We start from the raw sequence: 23,139 nt of genomic DNA, 5'->3' as shown, positions 1-23,139 counted from the left end.
TTTGTTCTGATCCTCTCGGTAGCTCCAGGAGTTCACATTTGTTCCTGCACCTTGGAAGTGCCGTGTTCCCAGGCAGGCAGCTCATGGATGGCAGCCATGGGGAAGCTCCTGCAAAGCAACGTGTGTCCTCCAGGATGCAGCTTGTGGGTGCAGGGGAGAGGGTTAGCTACTTTTAATGGCAACATCTGTTATAAAAATTCCCAAGGTTATTATAAGGAAACTTCTGTGTACCACGTGCACTCATTTTGGATAGTCAGGAAGAAATTATCATGGGTAAAAAATGAATATAAATCTCTGATTGAGTCTTAGTAAACTTCTGTAATGCTGAATAAAACAGTTAAAAATGCATACGTTCTTGTTCAGACATGTCTACCAGCTCCTGCCTACAAAACAGTTTAATATCTGCTGAGGTTAACAAGAAAAACAACACCCTGGTCTGCTCTAAAGGTAACTGGCCCTCAGCATCAGATGTGGATATTGGTGGGATGGCAACAGAGGTTGAGCCTTCCCACCAGTATCCCATTACATGCCATAGCTGTATGACAGATGGCAGCAGAGGGGCAGTCTGACAAATGGTGGCTGATGGTGGAAGTGCGGATGGAGCAAAGGGGTGGGATTGAATTCATCCATGGGGAAAAAATGGCACCCGCTGACAACGATGAACACTTGCTGGAGACCAACCAGTGGATGGAGCAAAGTGAGGGGTGGGGGTATGCTCCAGCAGTGGGGTGAATGGTACAATTTGTACAAGCGCAGCATGCAGCTCTTGTTCATCACTGGCAAGAACGCACAGCTACTGGTGGTGACTGTGTTGAAAAATAGTGTTTTGTAGCTGAGAATTTGCTCTGTCAAAAAGTCTTACTGCGCTCTTTGTATCTATTGTAATTTCCACAGAAATGAATAGGAGGCATTACTTTCAGAGAGACCTGTCGTTTGGCTGTAAGTCACCTCCTCTTTCCTAATCTCTGGAACCATAGCAGCCCTCCTTTTCCTCTGAGCAGTGGCTAATCATTATTAGCAACCTTGCAACGATCGTCATCCCCACTACATCAAAGGTGTTACTCATCCCAAATTGCCGAGCAAATCGAAGAAAATGTTCTGCCTGACTCATGAGCTGGCTCACACACCTACTGCTGGGGCCTGGCTGCCCTTCCCAGAGCAGCATATTTATGGGTTTTATACTTTTATGATAGAAGACACCCAATTCAATCATTTTCAGCACTGCACTGAAGAACTGATTAAGGGACACATCCAAGCAGCCAAAGGCACACTACAGTACCAGGAGGTCAGGGTGGCTTTGTGAGACAGAAATTCTGGGAAAATGAGATCCACAGAGGCATTTTCTCTGTAAGAAGTCTCAGACATTTTCACTGTCCTCCATCAACTGATGATCCCACCCAGTTATATTTCTCTTTTTTTTTTAACCCGATGTGACAAAGACAGTACAAAAACCTCGCCCTTTCTTTCACATTTTTTCTTCAATATTGACAACAGCCCTTTACTATCACGATGGCATGCCCAAACAATGATACACCTCACCCACTGGCCATTGTTTCTCTCCCCTCCAACCAGATTCTTACCGGGTGGCACATCGAGTGGTAGAAAAACACCACGCCACAGAAGAGCTGGGTAGGTCCCAGCACCAGTCATCTCTTGCCATCGCAAAACTCCTATTTATTTGCAGTGCTGAAGCCCTCCTACAGAATATCTGTTGTTGCAAAAATAGCTGTAAACATGCTGTGGTGAGACCTCATCTAACATCACAACCAAAAAGCAGCCCTTTGCCAGCAGGGCTTCTGCCACCCAGCACCAACACCCCTAAAAGTACTGATGACTGCAGCAACACTGTCTCTGCTGAGCTATCTTTTGCGTTCATCTGTCACTAAGTCACACCATCTCATCTATTTCGTTGCAGAAAGAGAAGATAAAGGTGTTTTTTCAGCTGACGCTGGATTATTTCAAGTGTGTATTTTTGGTTATGCGATTTAATTTTGGACTTGCTTTTTCATTAAAGAATCCACAGCTCACATGGAGCAAACTTCTCATTGCTCGCTTACTGCTGCTCGTTCATGATTTAAAAGACCATCCTAAGAAATTACCTGGAATCACTGAAATGGTTTGGGTTGGAAGGGACCTTTCAGATCCAACCCCCTGCTATAGGCAGGGACACCTCCCATAGCCCAGGCTGCTCAGAGCCCCATCCAGCCTGGCCTGCAGTGCTCCCAGGGAGGGGGCATCACAGCCTCACTGGGCAGCCTGCTCCAGTGTCTCACCACTCTCACAGGAAAGAACTTCTTTCTAATATCTAGTCTAAATCTACCCTCTTCCAGTTTAAAGTCATTTCCCCTCATCCTACCTAGCTTTCCTGTAGGCCCCTTCAGGTCTTGGAAGGCCGCTGTAAGGTCACCCCAGAGCCTTCTCTTCTCCAGGCTGAAGAGCCCCAGCTCTCTTAGTCTGTCCTCACAGGAGAGCTGCTCCAGCCCTCTGATCATCTTTGCGTCCTTCCTCTGGACCTGCTCCAACAGCTCCACGGCCTCCTTGTGTTGGTGGCCCAGAACTGGGTGCAGTGCTCCAGGTGGGGCCAGAATCACCTCCCCTGACCTGCTGGGCACACTTCTCATGATGCAACTCAGGATACGGTTGGCCTTCTGGGCTGCACACACACACCGCTGGCTCATGTTGAATCACATGACATGCTAAAGTCCTTCTCCTCAGGGCTGCCCTCAAGCCATTCTCTGCCCAACCTGTATCTGTGCTTGGGATTGCCCCAACCCAGAAGCAGGACCTTGCACTTGGCCTTGCTAAACTTCACAGGGTTGGCAAAGGCCCGCCTCTCAAGCCTGCCCAGGTCCCTCTGGATAGCATGCCTTCCCTCTAGAGGGTGTCAACTGCACCGCTCAGCTTGGTGTTGTCTGCAAACTGCTGAGGGTGCACTCGATCCCACTGTCCACGTCGCCTACAAATATGTTAAACAACATTGGCCTCAACACCGACCCCTGAGGAACACCACTTGTCACTGGTCTCCACTCGGACATTTAGCCACTGGCTGCACTCTCTGAATGAGAGCATCCAGCCAATTCCTTATCCAGCAAGTGGCCCATCCATCAAATCCATTTTTCTCCAATTTGGAGACCAGGATATCATGCGGGACAGCGTCAAACGTTTTGCACAAGTCCAGGTAGGTGACATCAGTTGTTCTTCCTTTCTCCACTGATGCTGTAACTCCATCATAAAAGGCCATCAAATTTGTCATGTACACTTGATGAAGAATGTTAATTATGTAGCATGCAACAGCATGGCAATAACCTGTGCTAGAATTCCTTTTAGACAATCACACAAAGCGACAATCACACAGTTTTCTCCGCAAACAACTGCTTTGAAAGGAAGCTGACACAACAGCCCAAGTGAGAAAAAGCCAACGTCACATTTCCTCTTCCTCTATGCATGACTTCAGCACAGAAAAGGACTCCATCATCAAAATAACATACCTTGGCTGCTTTCTGCTTGTGAAACAGGCTCTGGTGAATGAAACAGATCTCTCCACTGTCTCAGGGTTTATAAGAATTTAGTGGGGTTTCTTAAATGAGTAAATGTAGTTCAAATGCAAATTGAAATATTTCTTGCAATTCATTATTAGCATACATTTCCAAACAGCAAATACTCCAGAAAACTATAGAAACAGAAAGGTAGTAGATGCTTAGGAGAATTTTAACCTATTGCTTCTGAATATGAACCTGAACAAATAGTACACTAAGAACTAGTCCTTGTTAGAGCTCTTTCCAAGAAACTGTCACTATTACAAAGTGATATTCCTCAGCTCTACAATTTATTATTTTCTACACTCCATTTACTTAACTTTCTAAGAAACTAAGATGAAGCCTACATTTTCAGTACTGCATGCAAGGCTTGAAAAGGTGAAATAGGCCCAGACTCAGTGCCTCCAAGAGCAAAATCTGCTGGCACCTCTGTCACTACTATTCTCTGCAATTTGTTGTACCATGCAACACAAAGATTATTTTGACCTCATTTAAAAAGATAATCTATAAATCATCATAAAGTCTCCAGACATCTGAGACAAGCAGCATGCCTTTTGTCATCTTCAGGAACAAAACATCTTAGCTCTGCCTACCACAAAGGCATAGCCAGGCCTCCAGGAGCCCTGCTTTGCCACTTCTGAGAGCAGACAACAGAGCTGTGTGGTGTGCAGCTACAGAGTGGGGCACAGCATACAGCCTTAGTACTCACTGAGAGCCATTCCTGACTCAGAGTTTCAAAATGAAGGAGGAAATAAAGAAATACTTTCATTTTTTGCCCGCTATCATCTTTTTTTTTTTTAATAGATGGAGGAACAAAGCACAGCAATTGCAGCAAACTGCCCGAGGTGAAGGCACTCTTTAAAATGAAGCCCAGCAGGTTGCTCTGATAGAGCCTGGGAAATACCTATCCTCAGAGACACAGCCAGACAGGTGCCTATGTGACAACACCCAGAAGAGAAGGTTTCATCCCATCTTATGGATGGAGCTGAGCACTCCCAAGTGAACCCAGCACAGTGCTCGCGGTCTGGGTGAGGCCCTGGATGCTCTCTTAGGGGCAATGGATTTGTCCTCCTGCCTCTGTTCTCTCCAGGAGGGAAACTGTAGATGTTTTCGCTCATTTCATAGTCTGCACATATTCACTCATTTGGTTATCAAAATATTAGCCGAGGGTGATATGGTAATGTTGTTCCACTGACAACAAATGACTAGACTGCATTTACAACAAGACATGGCTGCAGGCAACGTGCTGCTGCTTCTGTCAGGAACACTTCTCCTCCTGCTCCCTCCCTGCTTGTTTCAGGACTGTCAGTCTTCTGCAAGCGAAGAGTGAACAACCATAAAACAACCCTGATGACTGGGAAAGCTGCTCCCGTTTTCTATTTAAACACAACTTTATACATGTTATATATATGCATGGCATATAATGTGCCTACTTTTCTTTTTATGACTTAGAAATAAAAATAAATGTAGTGGATTTTTACTGTGTACTTGCGCTGATCACTGAATGCTATAAAATACTGAGTTGGGCACAGCTTTGGAAAATCAGTAACTCAGCAGGTGCCAGCTGTGCAGCCACACGGTGCCAGGCAGCCCGTTCCTCATTGCCTTCCTTATGACTTGGGCACAGAAGGTTGGATCCAGAACTGAATTTCATGACATGTACACTGGGACAAATGAAATTCAGTGATTCAGTGACATTAAAATCCTTCTGCATCAACTCCCATACCTTCCTTCTTTACAGCAAGGAGATTTCATTGACTTCAGCTAACTCCAATTTTGGGCTAGTTAAATGTGAACTCGAATTAAACCATGTAAATACCACATTCCAAGGAAAAGCAATCCACACCAACATACTGCACAGTATCTCATAAAAACACTTCTGAGAGAAGCAGCTCTGCAATTACCAATTTACCAGTGCTGTTTGAGCAGGCTTGCTTAAAATAAAAGGCATTGCTGGTTATTGCTGGTTGGGTGGATGGTTGGACTGGATGATCTTATAGGTCTTTTCCAACCTTAGCGATTCTGTGATTCTGTGATTTCCAAAACAAAGCCAAAGGGCAGGTATTGAAATACAGAGAAAATGGCAGCGGTAACATTATCCTTCCTGGTGCTGGAGTTCCTGCCCTGGGCTGACAACATGAAGTACATCTGAGGATGGGGCAGAAAGGGGCACCCTGCAGCCCTGACATGGTGCAGTTCTTGGTGCTGCAAGGCATCTGAGGGGATTTTCTCCGATGGTGCTGTGCACTGAGTCATACAGATGCTGCCCACAGAACAGGGCATGAAGTGATCTTCTCTCTCCTCAAAATGGGAAGACAGACAAAACCGGGGAAACCACAGGCCAGCTTCCTATCCCTGAGTGTTGCAAGCAGTTTGTGAACCAGCAAACAACTTCCTGATTCCTCCTTCCCTGTTCCATACTGAAAACATTTCAGCAAAGGGAGAAGTGGGCATGTCTGCTGAGAGGGAGGAAGCAGTGACAGCAGCACTTTGTGGGTTCTCGTGCCCTACTGTCATTTTATTTAAGACTGTGTCACTGCACTGTTTTCCAAAAAGACCAACGCTGTCCAACACTGCCATACAGACATGGAGGCCTAGTCTGTCCCTCCTGGACTTGGATAAGGAAGAACAGCAGGGAGTCATTCAAAGTTTTGGGGGAAAGTAAATGGTTGAGGACTGCAGAAGGTAATGCTAACTTTGCCCCTTTGTGCAGGACTTTACAATCAAATATAAATTTCTTTTACAATCAAACCTCAAACTCCACTCTCAAATGTTTTCTAGAATCTCTACAGTCTGTTTTATTTTCCTTCCGGGGAAAGGTGGAGCCAGAAAGTGAGAGGAAATACTAATCCCTGCTTCCCTTTACATGTCTCCAGTTTCCAACAGATGGCTCTTTCCTTTATTGACTAGTCTCTCTGCAGATTCCCAGCCACACAGCAGCGTGGGATACAGCGAAGAAAAAAGATAATGGGGCAGCTCCCTTCTAAATCCCTTAAATATGTACTGCAGACAATGGACACCACAAAGCAATGGGGAGAAGGAGGGGGGGGGTGTTAAGCAACACACTTAGATTATGTCACCTAAAAAACATTCCTCTACTGCATTGTTTCCATCACTGGTCCTTGGTGTGATTCTGGTCAATGTCCTCCCAAACAAATTTTGGGCATAGCTCAGGAATTAGTGAGGGTCCAGGACCATTGCCAACAGTTTACACATAGTCATTCAGTTCTGAAGGGTGGCAAGAGTTTTACTTAACAGACTTGTGTTGTTTCATGCCAATTTGCTGAAGAATTATCTGGGATCTTGTAATGCACTATTAGATACTTAGCCTGAATGGTTAACCTAGTCTCCTAATTCAGATCATGACTGGTTTAGGTCAGCTCTGAGTACTTCATGTCTAACTGGAAAGGCTGCAGATGGACTAGGCTGCTCTGTAGTGAGGTCCTGCAGGAGATCTGTAGAACAACTCCTTTTCCAAGGCTGGAGTTACAACCAGTAGTGAGATGAACATTCAAAAGTAGGAGCATAACTCCTGAAAAATGAAATCACAGAATACAGATAGGAAGAGAAAAAAAAACCTTTAACAGAAGACAGGGAACAAAAGCTCTAAATTCTCAACAGGCACGTCACCTACAGAAAAGATATTCAAAGATATTCAAGGCATCTGAACACCTCCAAAAGAATTACACGTCTGATTTCTGCTTAGCATGGTAGGTTTATCTGTAGTGTTTATATGGAAGGTTCAAAAATGGTGCGTAAACTAATTCCCATACCTGCATTTTTTTTTTAAAGAGCTTAGCAACAACAGAAATAAACGTTTCTAACTAAGACATAGTCAATGGCAGACTCAAATGTATAAGGCTCCTGTCAATTTACCTGGAGGTGTTTCTGAAGCAGTTTCAGTCCTTGGGTGCTGACAGAACGACTGACATCAGGATGCAGTTCAGCAGGAGAATGGGAATGCTGTCACTAAGACCACTGGAATGCCCTCTGTACATAGTTTGAGCTGCTCATAGACAGGACCATGCAGAAAAGCTTCACAACAATTTCATCCATTACATGCATATCCACACAGTTAAAGGACTCGTACCACGGACACTGCAAATAAAGTTCCAAATACTTAGTTTTAATCCAGCCCAACTACACTTCACAGAATGCACAAATCCCTGCAGAAAAGGCAGCATGCCACATGCCAAAATAGACTGTGCTGGAATTAAAAACGCTGCTCTATTTTGTTTCCACCTCCATGCTCCCATTCAGGGCACACTGACTGCTCTCCTGAAGTGTCAGTGTGAGGGGTAAGAGGCAACAACTGGCAGAACATCCAGAGAAGCTGTCACTGTTTGATGGAAGCATGACCACCTCTCCAGAGCTCCTTGCCAGTGTAAGTAATCTGGGCCTTTACAGAGTCTTTGGATGAGGTTTCTAATAATGCATTTCCTGCCAAAATTTAGTAATACAAGTCAACATTCTGCAGTGATTCGAACATGCTTTGTGGGATGGCATAAAACTTTTTTTTTTTTTTTCAGTAATGCTGCTGCTTAAGTCAAGTGTTTGGCACTGGAGTGCCATAGATGTCATTCCTTTACCTGCTGAAGGAGATGAAAGCAAAGAATGAACCATGCTCTTTCACCTTGCCCCTTCGAATTCCACAATTGAAGGGAAAAAAAACAAGTATCTCTCTTACTACTGAGAATACTATTATATCTTCCTTTACAAAAACAACAAAACCCTGAAAAACACCCAGCCAAACAAAAGCAAACAAAAAATCCGCAGAGAAAACCAGCTTCCAGCAGTCCAGAGAGATGCTTTGTTGCTTCTTGCTGAGGACTGAGGACTGGCTGCTCTGGGAAATACACGTGTGAGCAGCAGAACACGGTCATGCTGAACTTTATGTCTGTATCCCACAAACCCACAGGACTACAGAGCTCCGAAGCTGGGCAGCAAGCTGCACATCTATGGCAATTCTTATAGGGAACATCCAATGACAGAAAGCTTTCTCCTCAAAGGCACTGCTCCAGAAGCTGCTTTTTCAGAACCGTTGGCATGTGCACTGTGTCCATCCAAGCTTCCCACAACCTGAGCCTCCCACATCTCTGTTGATGGAAACAGAAAGCTGGATGTGTACCAGCCAAACTCAGGAAACAACCTGCGTGAGACAGCATCGTAACAAACTTAATGGGGTAAGAGCACAGCCTCACAGAGGATGTGCAGAACTCAGCCAGGAAAAGCCTGAAGGCAAATGGAGGTTCTTGGCCAACGAGTCCTCCTGCCGCCTCCGCCTTCTTCCAGGACACAGTCTGAGGCAGCACACAATGCTGGACAGCCTTACCACACGCAGACAGACAAAGATTAATTACACCAGAGCCCGTCTGGCAGCCACTGAGACCAACTGCTGTGTGCTGGGAGAGCCTGAGCCCCTTTTCTGTCAGAGGAGCCCTTTCTGCCCACTGCAGACAGGACCAGTACGGCCCGGTGGTGACACTGGAGCTCAGACAGCTGGCAGGCTGGCCCAGCCCCGGCTCTCACACTGCTCAGGGGCCCCCAGAGCACCTCTCCTGGGACCACCAACTGCAAGTGTTATCCACGCTTGGATTTCAGCACTAAACTGGTGAAACTAAACCCAGACTTCCCTCCTAAGTGGCTGTGAATCCTACGACAGGTTCATTTAGTTCTGCGGCTTTGAGCCAAATCAGGCAATTCCACATTTCTCAAGGTTAGCCATGTGCCCGCATTAGCAGCGCTCACACGGTTCCCACCACTGGCTAATAGCAGTGCTGGAACCAAAAGAAACAGCAAGAACTTGTGGCAGAGATGCTCACTGACCTCCCCTGGGATGCAGACAATTGCTGCAGTAACGCAGCTCCCCTCCACCCCAACACAGTGCGTTTTACATAGTATTACTTCAAGGAATGCCATCACATGAATTTACAGCATGCCACTTGCGTAAAAATAATAATAATACTAAAAAAAAAAGCGGTTATGTTTCTGTCCCACAGTTGGAATGAGGCCTGCCAGCAGAGCTGGGCCTCACCAGCATCTCGCACCCCTGCCTCACACCGCAGCGCTCCTGCAGTCACACCTCTACAGCTCCTCCAGCACACACTCCTTCCTGCTGAACAAAAGGGACTAACTGGATATAAACAGCAGCCCGGACTTCACACTCCAACTACAGGAATTCTGAGAACCTGAAATTCATGTTTAAAGTCCAGATCTGCTTTTAATTCTGGTGCTAACACAGTGCCTGTCTGTATCTTCCTACAATCAGAAAGCTGCTCCTGCCTGCCAGGCATGCTGACAGCTTAGTCTTTATTAAAACTTCCTCAGAGCTTTCAGTTGCTTTGCAATATTGCCGTTAAAAGGAAAGGCAAAATAAGAGATCAGTACAGTGCCAAGCTACGGAAGCAACTCCAGGTGTGATTACATCCAGAAGTCCCATTTCAACTCCTGGGTTTCCCCTGCTCCCATTCTGCCTGTCGTTGAGGCAGTACCTCTGAAGTAAGCTGACGTTAGATATTTCTGGATACTTCAAGTTTGGGTACTCCTCATATTACCACATTGGAGTGAGATGGCTAACAGAAGCCAGGATTGCATTTTCAGCACTGCTCCAGACACAACCCAGCAAACGTGACATACTCAGTACCTGCATCCCGTTCCACCACCACTGCTTTATTTACAGAGGAGCACTTTGGCATGACAGGAGAGGCTCGCTAATCAAATCAGAAATCATCAGAAGGAGCTTTACAACACCACGAGCAACTCAGCCATTCTCATAGCTCAGTTCATCTAACTCAATCTTAGGTGCTCAACTAAGACTGCAAAAGAATGAGGGTCTATTTAGTGCCATATTGAGAGCTGCATTTGTAGAGAGGACATCTGTCACCTAAGAACCACACTGAAACTACCAAACAGATGGATCCGAGCTTTTAGCACTTAAAGCATGTCCTGCATTGATCTGGTGACCTGGGGGCAAGAAGATCCCGTATCTCCTTATACGACCTCAAGGCACTGGTCACATCTCTTACAGCAGCACTTACAAATACCGCTCCATTTCTCTTCCCTTTCCTGCAATACCATCAGCTGTGCACTGAAGAAAATGAATGAATTTCTCAAAACTTGCCTGCAGTTTTCCCATACAAGCTCAGAGGTGTGATTTAAAAGCGTGGCTTGGAAGCCTGTTTGCTTTTATAGAGTTTAAAGGGAGCTTAAACAACAAGGCCTTTGTTTCAACTTGCATCATCCACCAGGGTGGAAAAAAAAAGATTATGTGACAGGTAGTGAAGTTCTAGATTTAGCCATTAGTCACGTTTAAATGGGTTATAAATAGGGAGGGGGAAGAAAGGCCAATAACCAGAATGAATTGGTGTAACAAGCTCCTTCTCTCAGCTCCTTTACCACTATAAACACTTGTTTAATTGTCTTCTGGAGCACGAAGCCTGTATTCTTAATTGCAAAAATCCACCAAGATTCAGAGCTGCTACTCACACCCAGTAACTGGATTTGTTTAAAGGGAGGACTGTTTATCCTTTATCCTGTGGGAAGTTGTTAACACCCAGTCATTTCCCCCTCGTATTCTCTCCTCACTGACCCCAGAGAGACCACTCCATACTCCATGTTAAAGAGAGGGTTTTTTTTTTTCTCTTGGAGACAGGAGTATTGGAGCAGAATACACTGCATCATTCAATCATTCAATACACATTCAATTCTAAAATACACTTCATATCCATCACCTTTGGAATTCACTAGCTCTAGATTTTTTTGTGCAGATTATTGAATGTTATTTTCAGAATAATCCAAGACAGCAATCCGTTTAGGCTTATTTAACCTATCTACTGTAACTTGGTTTGCTTTTAACTTCCATAAACATCCCAACACACACTCATACCTGTGAACAGAAGGAGTAAAGAGGCATTTCGGTTCTTGGGCATGTAAGCCTACTGCCTTGCACAAGAGAAAGCTGTCTTCCAGCCCCTTTTGCACTAGGCAAAGTCTTTAACCTGCAACAGTAGAGTTGACAGATAGAACTGTTCTTTTGTTCTCATAAGCAGTCACTTCCCGATTTGGGATTGACCAGGCTTCAACCCAGAAAACAAGACTTTTCATGACAATCCCCAATAACTTCACAAGTCAGGAAATACCCCAGTTAGGAAAGGGAGGGATCCATCCTGTCTGAAGCATTTGGCCCAGCACCCCACGTATCCTGAACATCCAAGAAATCCATCCCGCAATTCCCGCAGGATTTCTAGCTGTGCTGTGCTGACAGCCAGAGCTTCATCTCACCGCCCGCATCCACCAGGCCTGCAGGGAAAGCACTGATCATCCAGCAGGTTTTATAAACTGCAGCTGCACCCTTTCCGTCACGATTTATATTGTCACTTTTGTCCAGCTGCACCTCAAGTATCAATTCCTCCTCCGTCAACACGAGAGCACAAAAAAGAAAAAGCTCTCATCAAGTGGGCCTTTCAAGAGAAAGCCCCGGGGGGAGGTTATTTCCAAATAGAAGTAGTCAGGCAGTGGACAATTTGCAGCAAGATTTACTTCTCTACTTGTTCCAGGATATTTACAAAACCGATTCAGAAGATCTTTACTTATCTGACCGAAGGACTGGAAGCCTTCCTATAGTACTGTGTTGCACAGCACAAGCTCACTTCTGACAGATCACGAGATCATCCTGCCCAACCCTGCCTAACACACCAGTTAAGCATGTGGCTGAGTACTCAATACACACATCGCACCCCTAGATTTGGTGTTACGGCATTAGGGCAAGCTGTTTAATATTTGCCTCTTTCCTGCATTAATAAAAGGAACACATAGAAGCCTGGCTCAGCATGGCATAGGGATGAGCAGCTGTACTGCAGAGAAATTAGAAAATACAGACTATCCATGCGCATACACTTCCCGTCCCTATATTCTTCAAGAGCAACAGCCCTTACACACCTCTGCTAGGTAACAGCTTCTTCATCTGTGGCTTCAAGCCTCTGAAACTAATGGGATACAAGAATTTCTGCACTTTTCCTCAGGCAACTTATTACCAAGGCAATACATCCACTAGAAAATACAATAAAATCGTATTGCTATTGAAATCCTTCAGGTCAGTTGGCAAGCAGCCTTCTCACTGAATGTGAAAAGCAGGCCCCCAGATTCTCTGCTGTCCCTCTGCCACGATGGCTGGGCTGTTCACAAATGCGATACCAACACCCATGGAAGCAAGAAACTTCCATTTCCACGTGTCAAAGGCCATTTGCTGCTGGAGCAGCTTCCTTTGCATGCTGCTGCCAGCCACAAAGGAGAGGCTTACAGGCTTCCACGACAGGAGCAGGAAGCACCACACTGCCCGTGGTACCCTGAGTGAGCAGCTCCTGGGCACAGGGTTCAGCTGCTGGGCAGGAGCAAAGCCTGTGCTGCACAGCTCCAGCACACAGTGTCCCACTGCACCCGTGTATCACCTTACAGCTCAGTAATGCTAGCTGAGCACATTGTGTGCATAACCCAGCCTCAGCACTGTCAAACAAACCTACAAACGTGTCTGAGCAAGCCAGGACAGACAGAGTGTTAGAAAGGATTTCTGCTAGTGCCCTGCAGTACCCAGTAACGGGCAGAGATCCTTTTTGGTTAACATAGCTCACATGCCCCTGGCTGGGCCTTCTGCTGGGATGGAGGTGAGAGGGACAGCTTCCTACCAGTTTCCAGTGGATGAAACCCTACTTGAGTAAACAGCACTGCTTTCACCATCCCGTCCCAAAGGCTCAGACAAAGCAAGTGTGCTTCTCCTGCTGACAGCCGCTGTTCTGAGTGCTGAGGAAACACTTCAGGTAGTGGCAGCGATATTTCTTCATAGGAACTGCTGCCATGGTTGGTTAGCACTTATGTAAGAAGTTAGGAGCTTAGTCCAGAGACGACTTCAGTGATGTTCTGAGAAAAGAAAGCAGAAGGCTGACACATATCGACCCAATGGCTGTGACAGCCATGCAGAGTCAGCCCTTCCAGAGCAATCAGGATGCTCTGGGACACACGAAACCAACCCCAGCCAGCACGGATATGACTCTTTTTCCTTATGCTCCACTATGTGTGACATCAGCCATCTTCCCATTTTACTCATTGACCATCTCACTAGCTTACCATGCAGGAACCTGTTTCTCACATTGGGCAGGCTGAAAGGACCACACCAGACTTCTGTGTCGTGGCCACTGCAAGCTGATCCCTTTCTCAGTGGTATTCCTGATTTCTGAAACTCCCCTGAGATTCAGTTAGCTGCAGAGGAAAGACAATTCCCTCCTCGGTGCACTGCTGCATCACAGAAGCTGTGTCTGCATGCATATCACTGCATGCTCTGGGCAGCCTGGTCTGGTGGTTGGCAACCCTGCACGTAGCAGGGGAGCAGAAACTCCATGATCACTGTGGTCCTTTTCAACCTAGCCTATTCTGTGATTCCGTGCAAAGCTTTCAGACCACCTGTAGGCAAACCCAGGTCTTTTTCACCACTTGCCTGCTTGGAGAATGACTGCCTTCTGAATATTCCATGTTGAAAACTGGTAACTGGCTAACACACAGCGGCTGCTGAAAACAGCCATTTGGGGATTCTGAATATCTGCAACACATGCATTTGCTAGATATGCCTGGCTCCATAAACAGGTGTCAGCTTCATCCAATTTAGTAAAAGTCATGAAAGCAACCCTTTCTGAGAACTGCTAAGAGGCTCATCCTAAGACGGTAATACCTCACTCAAAAGATTTGAGTGTGTTGACTGTATTAAATTTGACTGTTGAGATTAACAGTTGTTTCTAATGTTGGCAGAGTTATGTTTTGCAAGCCTTAAAAAGGCATTTTTTTGAGAAGAAGAGAAAATATAAACATAAAAGTCCCAAGACACGAGAAGCATTTGGAAATAGATGCATTCTCTCTTTCTGGGAGAAGAGTGGCTCACAGTGCTGGAGTACGACCACTCTCTCCATCACAGGGTGTGAATTAAATACAGAAACACTTACATGCATCCAAATGGTAAATGTGAACTACATTCACATCGCAACTAACGAGAGGAGGAGGGAGGTGCTCACAGAGTGGTGGGCTGAATTTACCTGATATGGAGACTGGGCATATCAGAAGGTGGGATTGAATGCACATTAAAATTAAAGACGTGATGGAAGCAGAGACTGCTGGCTGACACAGTGTGCAAGCCCCATCTCCAGAAACTTACAAGAGTGAAGTGTTAGGTAGAAGGAGATCTCTAAAGTGAGATCAAACCTGCTGGTGGCAATGATAGGAGTCCTGATACATGGAACACACTGCGGTTGTTAAAAACACAGGACCTCAGCATACTAATGCTGAATTCTTTGGCCAGAAGGTCTAAGGCTCTATGGGAGACAGGCTACATACACATTGGGAAGATCATTCTTATTTTTAAATCTTTATGGAGATTGGTGAAAAAAGAAAAGAAGACGTCCAGGCAAAGGCTTGAGATTATTTACCTTGTATGCATTGCAAATAACATCAACCACAACAGTAGGATCAGAGATAGGAACTCCACTCAGGCACTGGAACTCCACTCAGAACTGGAAGAAAGGCCAAGTTCCTGTTTTGTCCCTCTAGGAAAATATGCCAAGGCATTCCCTGATCTGCAAAGCGCTTCTAAGCACATGCACTGCCTTTCTTGTACAGTATACAATGGATGAGGTATCTCTCTTAATGTGGACTTTCACCAAGCACGTGGTTCATCAGCCAGGAAAACTGTCCAGCTTTCCTCCCTGCAGAACTACAAGCGTCACATCCGCTCTTCCAAAGACCTAAAAAGAGGTACAGGCAAAAGAGAAAAAGGAGAAAATAGCAGAAGGTAATCTTGTCTTGATTGATTTAAGGCATGTTAACAGAAGGGATGGTTGACTGATTATGATTACACTCTGCAATTCCTGTGCTCCTCGTTCCTTCCCCATCTCCAATTGGAAAGCAAAAGCTGCCAGGAAGCTGATGAGTCAGCATGCTGCTGCTGTTTGTCTTAGCTATGAGGCATTGATTTTTTCCCACCACTTTGATATAGGGTCACAGGTAGCCTAAGTAAAATCTTTACCGAGAGCAAGCGGGTCAGGCAGTAAGCGCTGTTAGTTTAAACAAAAAAAAGTCAATTCTATTTTTACAGTACTTGTTTGGACATTTTATTTTTCTAAGAGACCTGAGAGGAGAAAGAAAAACACAAGGATTTTTTTTCTCTCAGACATTTAAGATAAAAGTAAGAAGAAATCACGCGTGTTCTTCACAAATCCTCTTTCCAAACTCTGAGTACCTCCCTGTGATCAGGTATCTCATGCACGTGTATGTCTAATTAACACAAGAACTAAGGCTAAAATTTGGAATAACTCCAATACATGGAAGGAGTTTTTACAAGGTGCTACTTCAGCACTTCTCCAGAAACCAGGCTCCTTTCAACAGACCCAACATCAGACAACCAAAAGTCATTTGGAAACTTTAAGCAAGGCTATTTGGCTAGAAAACCTTGCATTCCTTAGTACTTCAAGGCTAATGTCAACCAAAGAGAAAATCAGGTAAATTTGAAGAACGAAAATGCAGAGGTGGATTAGGAAGCTCAGAGAGCACCCGCATTGCATGGAAGAGCTCTGAAAGAGGAAAGATAACGTTTCCATCTGCAGTGAGGTGTAGCCACAAATACAACATCACACCATAAGAAGTTAATTGCAATTGCTGTTTTCTTGTTTAAAGAAGCAGGAGATTGTGAAATATTTCCTCTATAAAAACATAGGTGAGCTGCTGTGTAGAATTCACCATTAACAGAGGGGAAGGGAGGGAAGCAGTGAGCAAGGTAGCTGTAGTCTGTTGAGAAACCAGCTGCCTCTGAAAGTCATTGGGCATGGAAGGTCCATACACTACAGTGCAAGTCTGAGACTGGGCAAAGTCAGCTTTAAGGCAGCCCATTGAAGAGCTGCTTTAGGCTGTGAATGAACATAGCAGCAGGTGCTATTTACTACACAGCTCACAGTAGTGCAGTAGCTGTACACAGGGGTATGTAGGTGAAAGCACTATGAAATTAGCACTACTAAGAAATTCAGGACAACAGAAGTTTTTCCAGCCTTTTCTGGCTGCATCATCAACACACAGATACCCCAGAAGGTTTCATATCATTGACTCTACATGGCAGGTTGTAGGGATGAAGCAGCATTCAGCCCAGCATATCACATATCTGAGGGGAAGCACGGCAGTGAGAATGTGTGTACATCACTGAACACAAGCAGAAACAACGAAGTCATACCAAGGATGTGCTTTTCATTTGAAAGCCTCTCTCAGCACAGACCTCTCCTGAAAATCATCCCCCACTCCAGGATCCACACGCTGCTGAGAGGCTCCTCCTTGGGCAGCAGCACAGCACACCAGACTCACTGAAGTATCCTCTTCAGGTCTGAAACTTGACATGTTACACTACAGGTGTTAAAGGCTCTTTGTGTCTTTATGGTAATCATCTCCAAAGGACTCTTTCAAGACTGGTTCTCAGATTGGATTTTCAGCGAAGCACTCTGTTATGGGTATAGCAGGAAGGTAAACAGAAATAAACCAAATGGCACTTGCAGAGACTGCATCACCTTGAACCGATGCTAGTGATTAAATTTTCCTCATCAATCCCTACTTTAATTCCTTCTGAAAAAGTATAAAAATGTTGTTGTTGGCTTTAAGGCCAACCACTATTTCAAAAACAGGAGAAGCTGTACCAGACTCCTTCAGCTCCACGCTCCTCCTGCACTCCATGCCTGTTATCCCTGCCTTTCTTTACGAAGATATCAACTTTTGATAGTGAAGTATCATTTCCTTCCACCATATCAAGCAAGACTGTACCAGCAGCTATCACAGTTCTGATTATTAGGAATTAAAGACGATGCTGTATCTTTGCATGGTAAATATGACTTCAGTTTGTGACAGAAAACCTCTCTGTTCTAACACTTCCTAGAAATACAAGCATAAACAAGGATAAGCTGTGCTGCTTTGCTTTTTCTAACACAAGCACAAGCCCAAGTGTTCATGACAAAATATTATTCCAAACATTACTATTACAAATTTGTAGAGTTCAGGTGAACCCTCTGCTGGCTCTGCCTGTCACTGCGGGCGCTGACCTCTGGGTGAGGGACATGCAGACATGGAGTCCCCCAGAGCACTGGCAGGAGCAGGAAGCATGGGCACTGCTTACAGATACGATTCAGGGCACAGCACCAATTTCATTTCTGAAACAAACTCGCCAAAAAGCCAACTCTGGGCCTTCAAATCCTATTTTTCTACCTGGAGAACAGCTCCCTGGTCACTCCTCCAGCTCCCACAGCAGGCAGACAGAAGGTTCTGCTGGGTGTTGACCATGGGAAGCCTGGCCCTGCAGTGGAGTGAGGAGGGTGCCTGAAGGAAGGTTGGTCTCCCCTCCCTCCTGGGAGGAACAGATGGCCAGAGGAAGGCAGCACAGTGGTAATCTGTGAGCTAAAACGTAATCTCTTCGAGTGGTGTTTTCTTAAGAGGCAGGATGACCTCCACCAGTTCACATCCTAATATCCAACAGAAGGCCTTCGCCAGCATCCTACCAGGAAGCCAGACATACCCAGACGTGCCCTACCCAGTCACACCAGTAAGCCCGCGGCTGTTCTAGCGGTGCCATCACTTGCAGAGCACATTATTTTCTACTAAAATGCCCCTACAGTTTTAATTAACTCCAATTTTCTTAAAGCACAGGTATTTGTTTCCAAATGCGGAGAACCCAAGGTTGCACCAGTCTGGAAGAGACACACAAGAACCAGAAGTGCTCAAGGAGTGGCAAAGAGTGGGACGGACATCCACTTGGCACCAGGGCTATCAGCACAGCCTTGAAAGCCAGCCTCACTCCCACCACCATCCTTCATAGTTTTGTAAACTATAATTTTTAATCAACTGAACTCTAGAAAGTTACGTGAAGGAATGTGGCGGAGTGTATCAGCTGTGTGCTGGCAGCAGACCGTTCATGTAAGGCAGTGGAGGTACATAATCCAGCACTGCACGCAGCATCCAGTTGGGTCACCACATTTCAAGTCAATTCTTTTAAAGTCATTGTTTTTTGTACTGTTTGAAAAAAAGAAAAAGTGATTATCAAAATGTTACTCAGAACAGCACGCATTTTCACTGGCTAAGTGGGAAAGAATAAAGGTGAAAAGGCAAAACCTCACATCTGGTTTAAAAGTATCTGCAAACTTCTGAGGCAGGAAAACAAAATGACTATGTTACGACACAACATTTATGGAAAAAGCAATGAAATACAGCCAAACGCATACAGTTATGCAAAATCAAGATAATGAAAGTCTACACTCAAGCAGGGATGTATCTAAGGTCACATCCTCTTGGCTTTGCCAACAGAGAGAAAAAAAGTAATTAAACCCAACACAATATATTAACCAAAAGTCTTAGGCTCAGATGAATAAAATACCTCAAGCGTAAGGCAGCTGCTTGCACAGCTCCAAAGTTCAGCTACTTTTAGTTACAACATCAGTGTAAAGATGTTCTGTGCAGAACCGACAGGCTGCTTTCTGGGCAGCACAACTGGATGCAAGAAATAGGGGGCTGCGTCTCAGACCTGGGGCTGCACAGCACCCCACGTGCTGGGGACATAAGGGAAGAGCCAGACCATAGAAAACAGGTTTGTATAAACACTTTCAACCAATCTGTAAGAGAAAATAGATGGGCCAAAGCAGCGCATAAAGGCATCCCTTGCTCTCTGTAGTGGGTGTCCACCAGCGCAGCACACAGCTCCACAAAGAATGAGCCTGTAGAAGTGCTAACGTTACAGAAGCGATTTGGTAGAGCCCTCCATTTGCAAACAGTTGGTCTCTTGACAACGTGTCTCCGCAGCTCCTAAACACACATAGAATAAAAACCTCATCAAGAACTGATCCCAGCAAGGGGACAATCTGTGGTTGGAAGCTGTGAAAGTTCGCACTTCGCCACGCCAACAAACTGCTGAGCCCCATTAAACATTTCTCAGAAAAAAAACCAAAAACAACAACAACAACAAAAACCCAAAAAACCAACACACAAAGCGACAAACCAAAACATAAGCTGTAAATAGCTTCATCTAAGTGAGATGCCAAAGCTTGGGCCCATCAGCTTTGATAACTTGGAAGGATAATAAGGGAGCAGCCGGCTCTGAGGGTGCAGGCAGGAAGGCACCAACCTGTGTCCCCCAGTGCTCAAATGGTGCTGACAGTGGAGCCTGGCTTTGTGTCAGAGACAACAGAGGAGATGGGATCTCTCACAGCAGCGTTAGGGTGCCTGTGTTGAAGCAAATCCAAGGGAGCAGCTCACAGAAAGTGCTTAGCTTCTGCTTTCTTAAAAATATCATCACGATGACTCAAAGCACACGTCCCAGCGTTATCTGCTTTTCTAAGAAGCCTTTCCCAGCAGTTATTTAGGCCCAGCAGCACAAGGAATGAACAAGCCTCCATTCCCAAAGCCTGGAATTTGCCCTTTACTAACACTGTGGCCAGCAGAACTAATGGACAAGACCAGCCCTAAGCTCTGAGCCCCAAACGAACCCACAGCACAAAGCACAACATTTGCTTCAAGAAGTGCCTGTCTAGGAGCCCTCTGAATACAAAACAGGAAAAGACACAGGGGGGTGGGGGGGAAAAACGGCACAGTATTTTTTTTTTTTTTTTTTTTTTAAGAAGTGTGCTGGCCCATTAGAGCTGAAACACCCATCTTTGGCTGTTTATCAACACAAAAGAAAGAAAAAGGGGGGAAAAAATGCCCTCTTTGGAAATCCAAGGCTCCCAGTCATTAAGTCTAACACAGAGCAGCAGAACAATAAAAAGAGCAATTGCATTGTAAATTTATGTACCGTGCACGGGTTATGGAATGTAGTGCAATAGGGCACTGTGCAGTGATAAAACCGCATTCCTTGCAAAGTTAACAGCTCTAAGCTCATGATTTGTACATGTGGGCAATACCGAATGACCTTCATGCTTTCCAGCACTCACAGGAAGGGAGATTTATCTGCGAGCACAAGTCAGTAGGTTTGCTCCGTGGGACAAACAGAGGTTTTGAGGAACAAAGCTTTAAACTTAGCAGTAAGGAGCAAATGCAGAGAATGGTACACTGGGTTTAAAAGTGAGTTTGAAGCCCGCACTCCAATAAATTGAGTGGCTAATAGTGGAATTTGAGTGAACCCTGCCTAAAGGAGTGTTTGCTGCCGCCTTTTTTTTTTTTCCTTTGGAAAAAAGATTTGCACAGTTCAGTTCCATCTCAAACAGCAGCCTCTCTAACGTGCCTCATGCAAAGCAGTTCTGATTCCCCAAACAAGATACAGCGCTCACAATGAAGAAATAAAGTTGCATTGCTCTTAATATAAGAGACGTAATGCAAGACCAAGTGTTTTCTGAGCAAGAAAACCCATCAGCCGCATTACACGAAACAAGCACAGCCTGCTGTAATCTCAGTTCTAGAGATGGAACAGCTTTTTGCACAGGGTGACTGCTGAGCCAGGTGCAATGCTGTCCTGGAGCACTGCTATGGAAGCAGGCAGCAGCTGCCCGCTGCACCAACAGCCCTGTCTTTAACCCACCACCGAGATGTGAGCGTGCACAACGGAGCTCTCACACTGCTGGGCACGGAGCTCTGGTTTAGATTAAAGGGAAGAGGGGACACTGCATTCAGCAGAACTGTTCTGGGCACACGGGCAGAAGGGAACAGGGCAGGAACGGTCACCCAAGCAGCCCACAGCACGTCATTTACAGGCACTATGATAAGACGAGATGCTGCTGGGGCTCAGCACGCCGTGTGCTGCACGAAGGGGCTGCCGGCCGCTTCCCAGCCTACAGGCGCGGGGACCACAGCCGCAGCATCTGGCACACGACCGCTAAGGATGCACGGAGGTTCTGAGGGATGCACCGACCCGCACAGGTCTTTCTGTACGGAAAACGGTTTGCTAGCCAAGTGCCGAGCTTCACCAGACGGCACTTTCTCGCTTCTTTTTTGAAACGAGCTTTGAACATCGCGCATTTTTCATCGGACCTCGGCGGAGCACAGCCCGGCGGGTCGGGCCGCTTTACCCCGAGCTGTCGGTGCCACACGGGAGCGGCTCAGCGGCTCCGTCCCACCCGGCAGCACCGGGGCGGGCAGCGGCAACCCCGCGGCTGCGGGGCGAGGATAACGCTCCGAGCGGCTTTAGGGAACGCGGGCAGAAAGCGGCAGCGATGCTACGGCACATTCTTAAAGGTCACTTTTCACTAATGGGATTATGTATGGCATTAACAATGCACGTAGGCACGGGAAAACGTTCGCGTAGGAAACTTCAAGGCGAAGAGGGGACGGAGCCGCAAAGCATCGATAGGTTGCGAATGAACGGAGCTCGGTTCAAAAACCCCAAAACTCGTGTCCCGAACGACACGGAGGCGTGCCGAGTCAGGCGAACACCACCTCTGGGGGTTCTGATAGGAACCTCCGCCTTTAGGGGAGCTCCCAACACGGAGCCCGGGGCGGGGTGCGGGGCGGGCAGGGTTCGTCGTGCGGGGGATCGCGAGCCGCACCGCCCGGAGCCGCACCGCCCGGAGCCGCACCGCCCGGAGCCGCACCGCCCGGAGCCGCACCGCCCGGAGCCGCACCGCAGCGCGCCGTACCTGGGCGTCCGGTTGGGCGCGCTCTCGCGGCGGCCCAGCACGCCGGGCACGCAGTTGGTGAGCTCGGTCCAGTCGGCGTGCAGCCCGCAGCTCCAGCCGGTGGAGAAGCGGGAGAAGAGCCAGGTCTCGCGGCGGTTGGGCCGGTAGCAGGTGCACTTCTTCTGGCCGGGCCGGCAGTCGCAGGGCACCTCCAGACGCACGTTCTGCACCAGGTGGCGGCCGAAGGTGGTGCCGCCCGTCTTCTGGATGTGCAGGAACACGATCACGTCCTCGCCCTTCATGTCGAAGGCGAGCTCCCGCTCCAGCTCGCGCACCGGGAAGTAGTACTTCTTCACGTAGTGCGGGTCCGGCGTGGGGAACAGGTCCGGCTCCTCGGCGTAGGGGCGGCCGCTGGGCGCGCCCAGGCTCAGCCCCGGCCCCACGTACTGGTACAGGATGAGCATGAAGCACACGGACGCGGCCACGATCAGCAGGAACTTGCTGGTCCTCTCAACCATGGTCCTCCCCGCGCGCTTCATGTGTCACCATCTCCCGGGGCCGCCGGCGCTGGGCGGGCGGCGGGGCCGGGGGCGGGCGGCGGAGCCGGGCAACGCTGCCTGCCTGCCTGCCTGCCTGCCCGCCCGCCCGCTGCCAGCCGCCTCCCCCCGCCGCTGCGGGGCCGCCGCTCCCCGCCTCGCTCCGCGCGCCGCCCGCCCCGCAGCACCGCGCCGCGGGCACCGGGCCGGGCCGGGCAGGACAGCCGGCAGCCAGCCGCTGCGCAGGGCCGCGCCGCGCGCCCAACTTGGGCGAGGGGGCGGGACGGGGCGGAGAGCGGCCGCGGCGCCGGCTCCTCCCGCCCGCCCCCCGCCTCAGGAAGCCGCCCCCGTCCCGCCGCCGCCGCCGCCGCCGCCGCCGCGCCCCGGCACGGCTGTACCCGCCCCCGCCGCCGGCTGCGCGCGGCCCGGCCGGCGGTGAGCGCTTCCTGCCCGGCATGCACAGCGCCG

The 23,139-nt window shown here is 47.5% G+C and overlaps 1 protein-coding gene across 1 annotated transcript in view; it reads right to left on the bottom strand.

Annotated features, from left to right (window-relative positions):
- HS6ST1 (heparan sulfate 6-O-sulfotransferase 1) overlaps positions 1-22,754 on the bottom strand; it is a 170,924-nt gene extending 148,170 nt beyond the window's left edge. Inside the window, exon 1 of the mRNA XM_031605006.2 lies at positions 22,157-22,754. Within this exon, the coding sequence (XP_031460866.1) occupies positions 22,157-22,674 (518 nt within the window). The 5' untranslated portion in view covers positions 22,675-22,754. The remainder of the gene's footprint in view (positions 1-22,156) is intronic.
- Positions 22,755-23,139: the final 385 nt, after the last annotated feature.

This window comes from Phasianus colchicus, chromosome 10 (genome assembly GCF_987193195.1).
Source record: "Phasianus colchicus chromosome 10, bPhaCol1.hap1.1, whole genome shotgun sequence".
Taxonomy (NCBI): domain Eukaryota; kingdom Metazoa; phylum Chordata; class Aves; order Galliformes; family Phasianidae; genus Phasianus; species Phasianus colchicus.
This window is presented reverse-complemented; position numbering and strand designations above follow the sequence as displayed.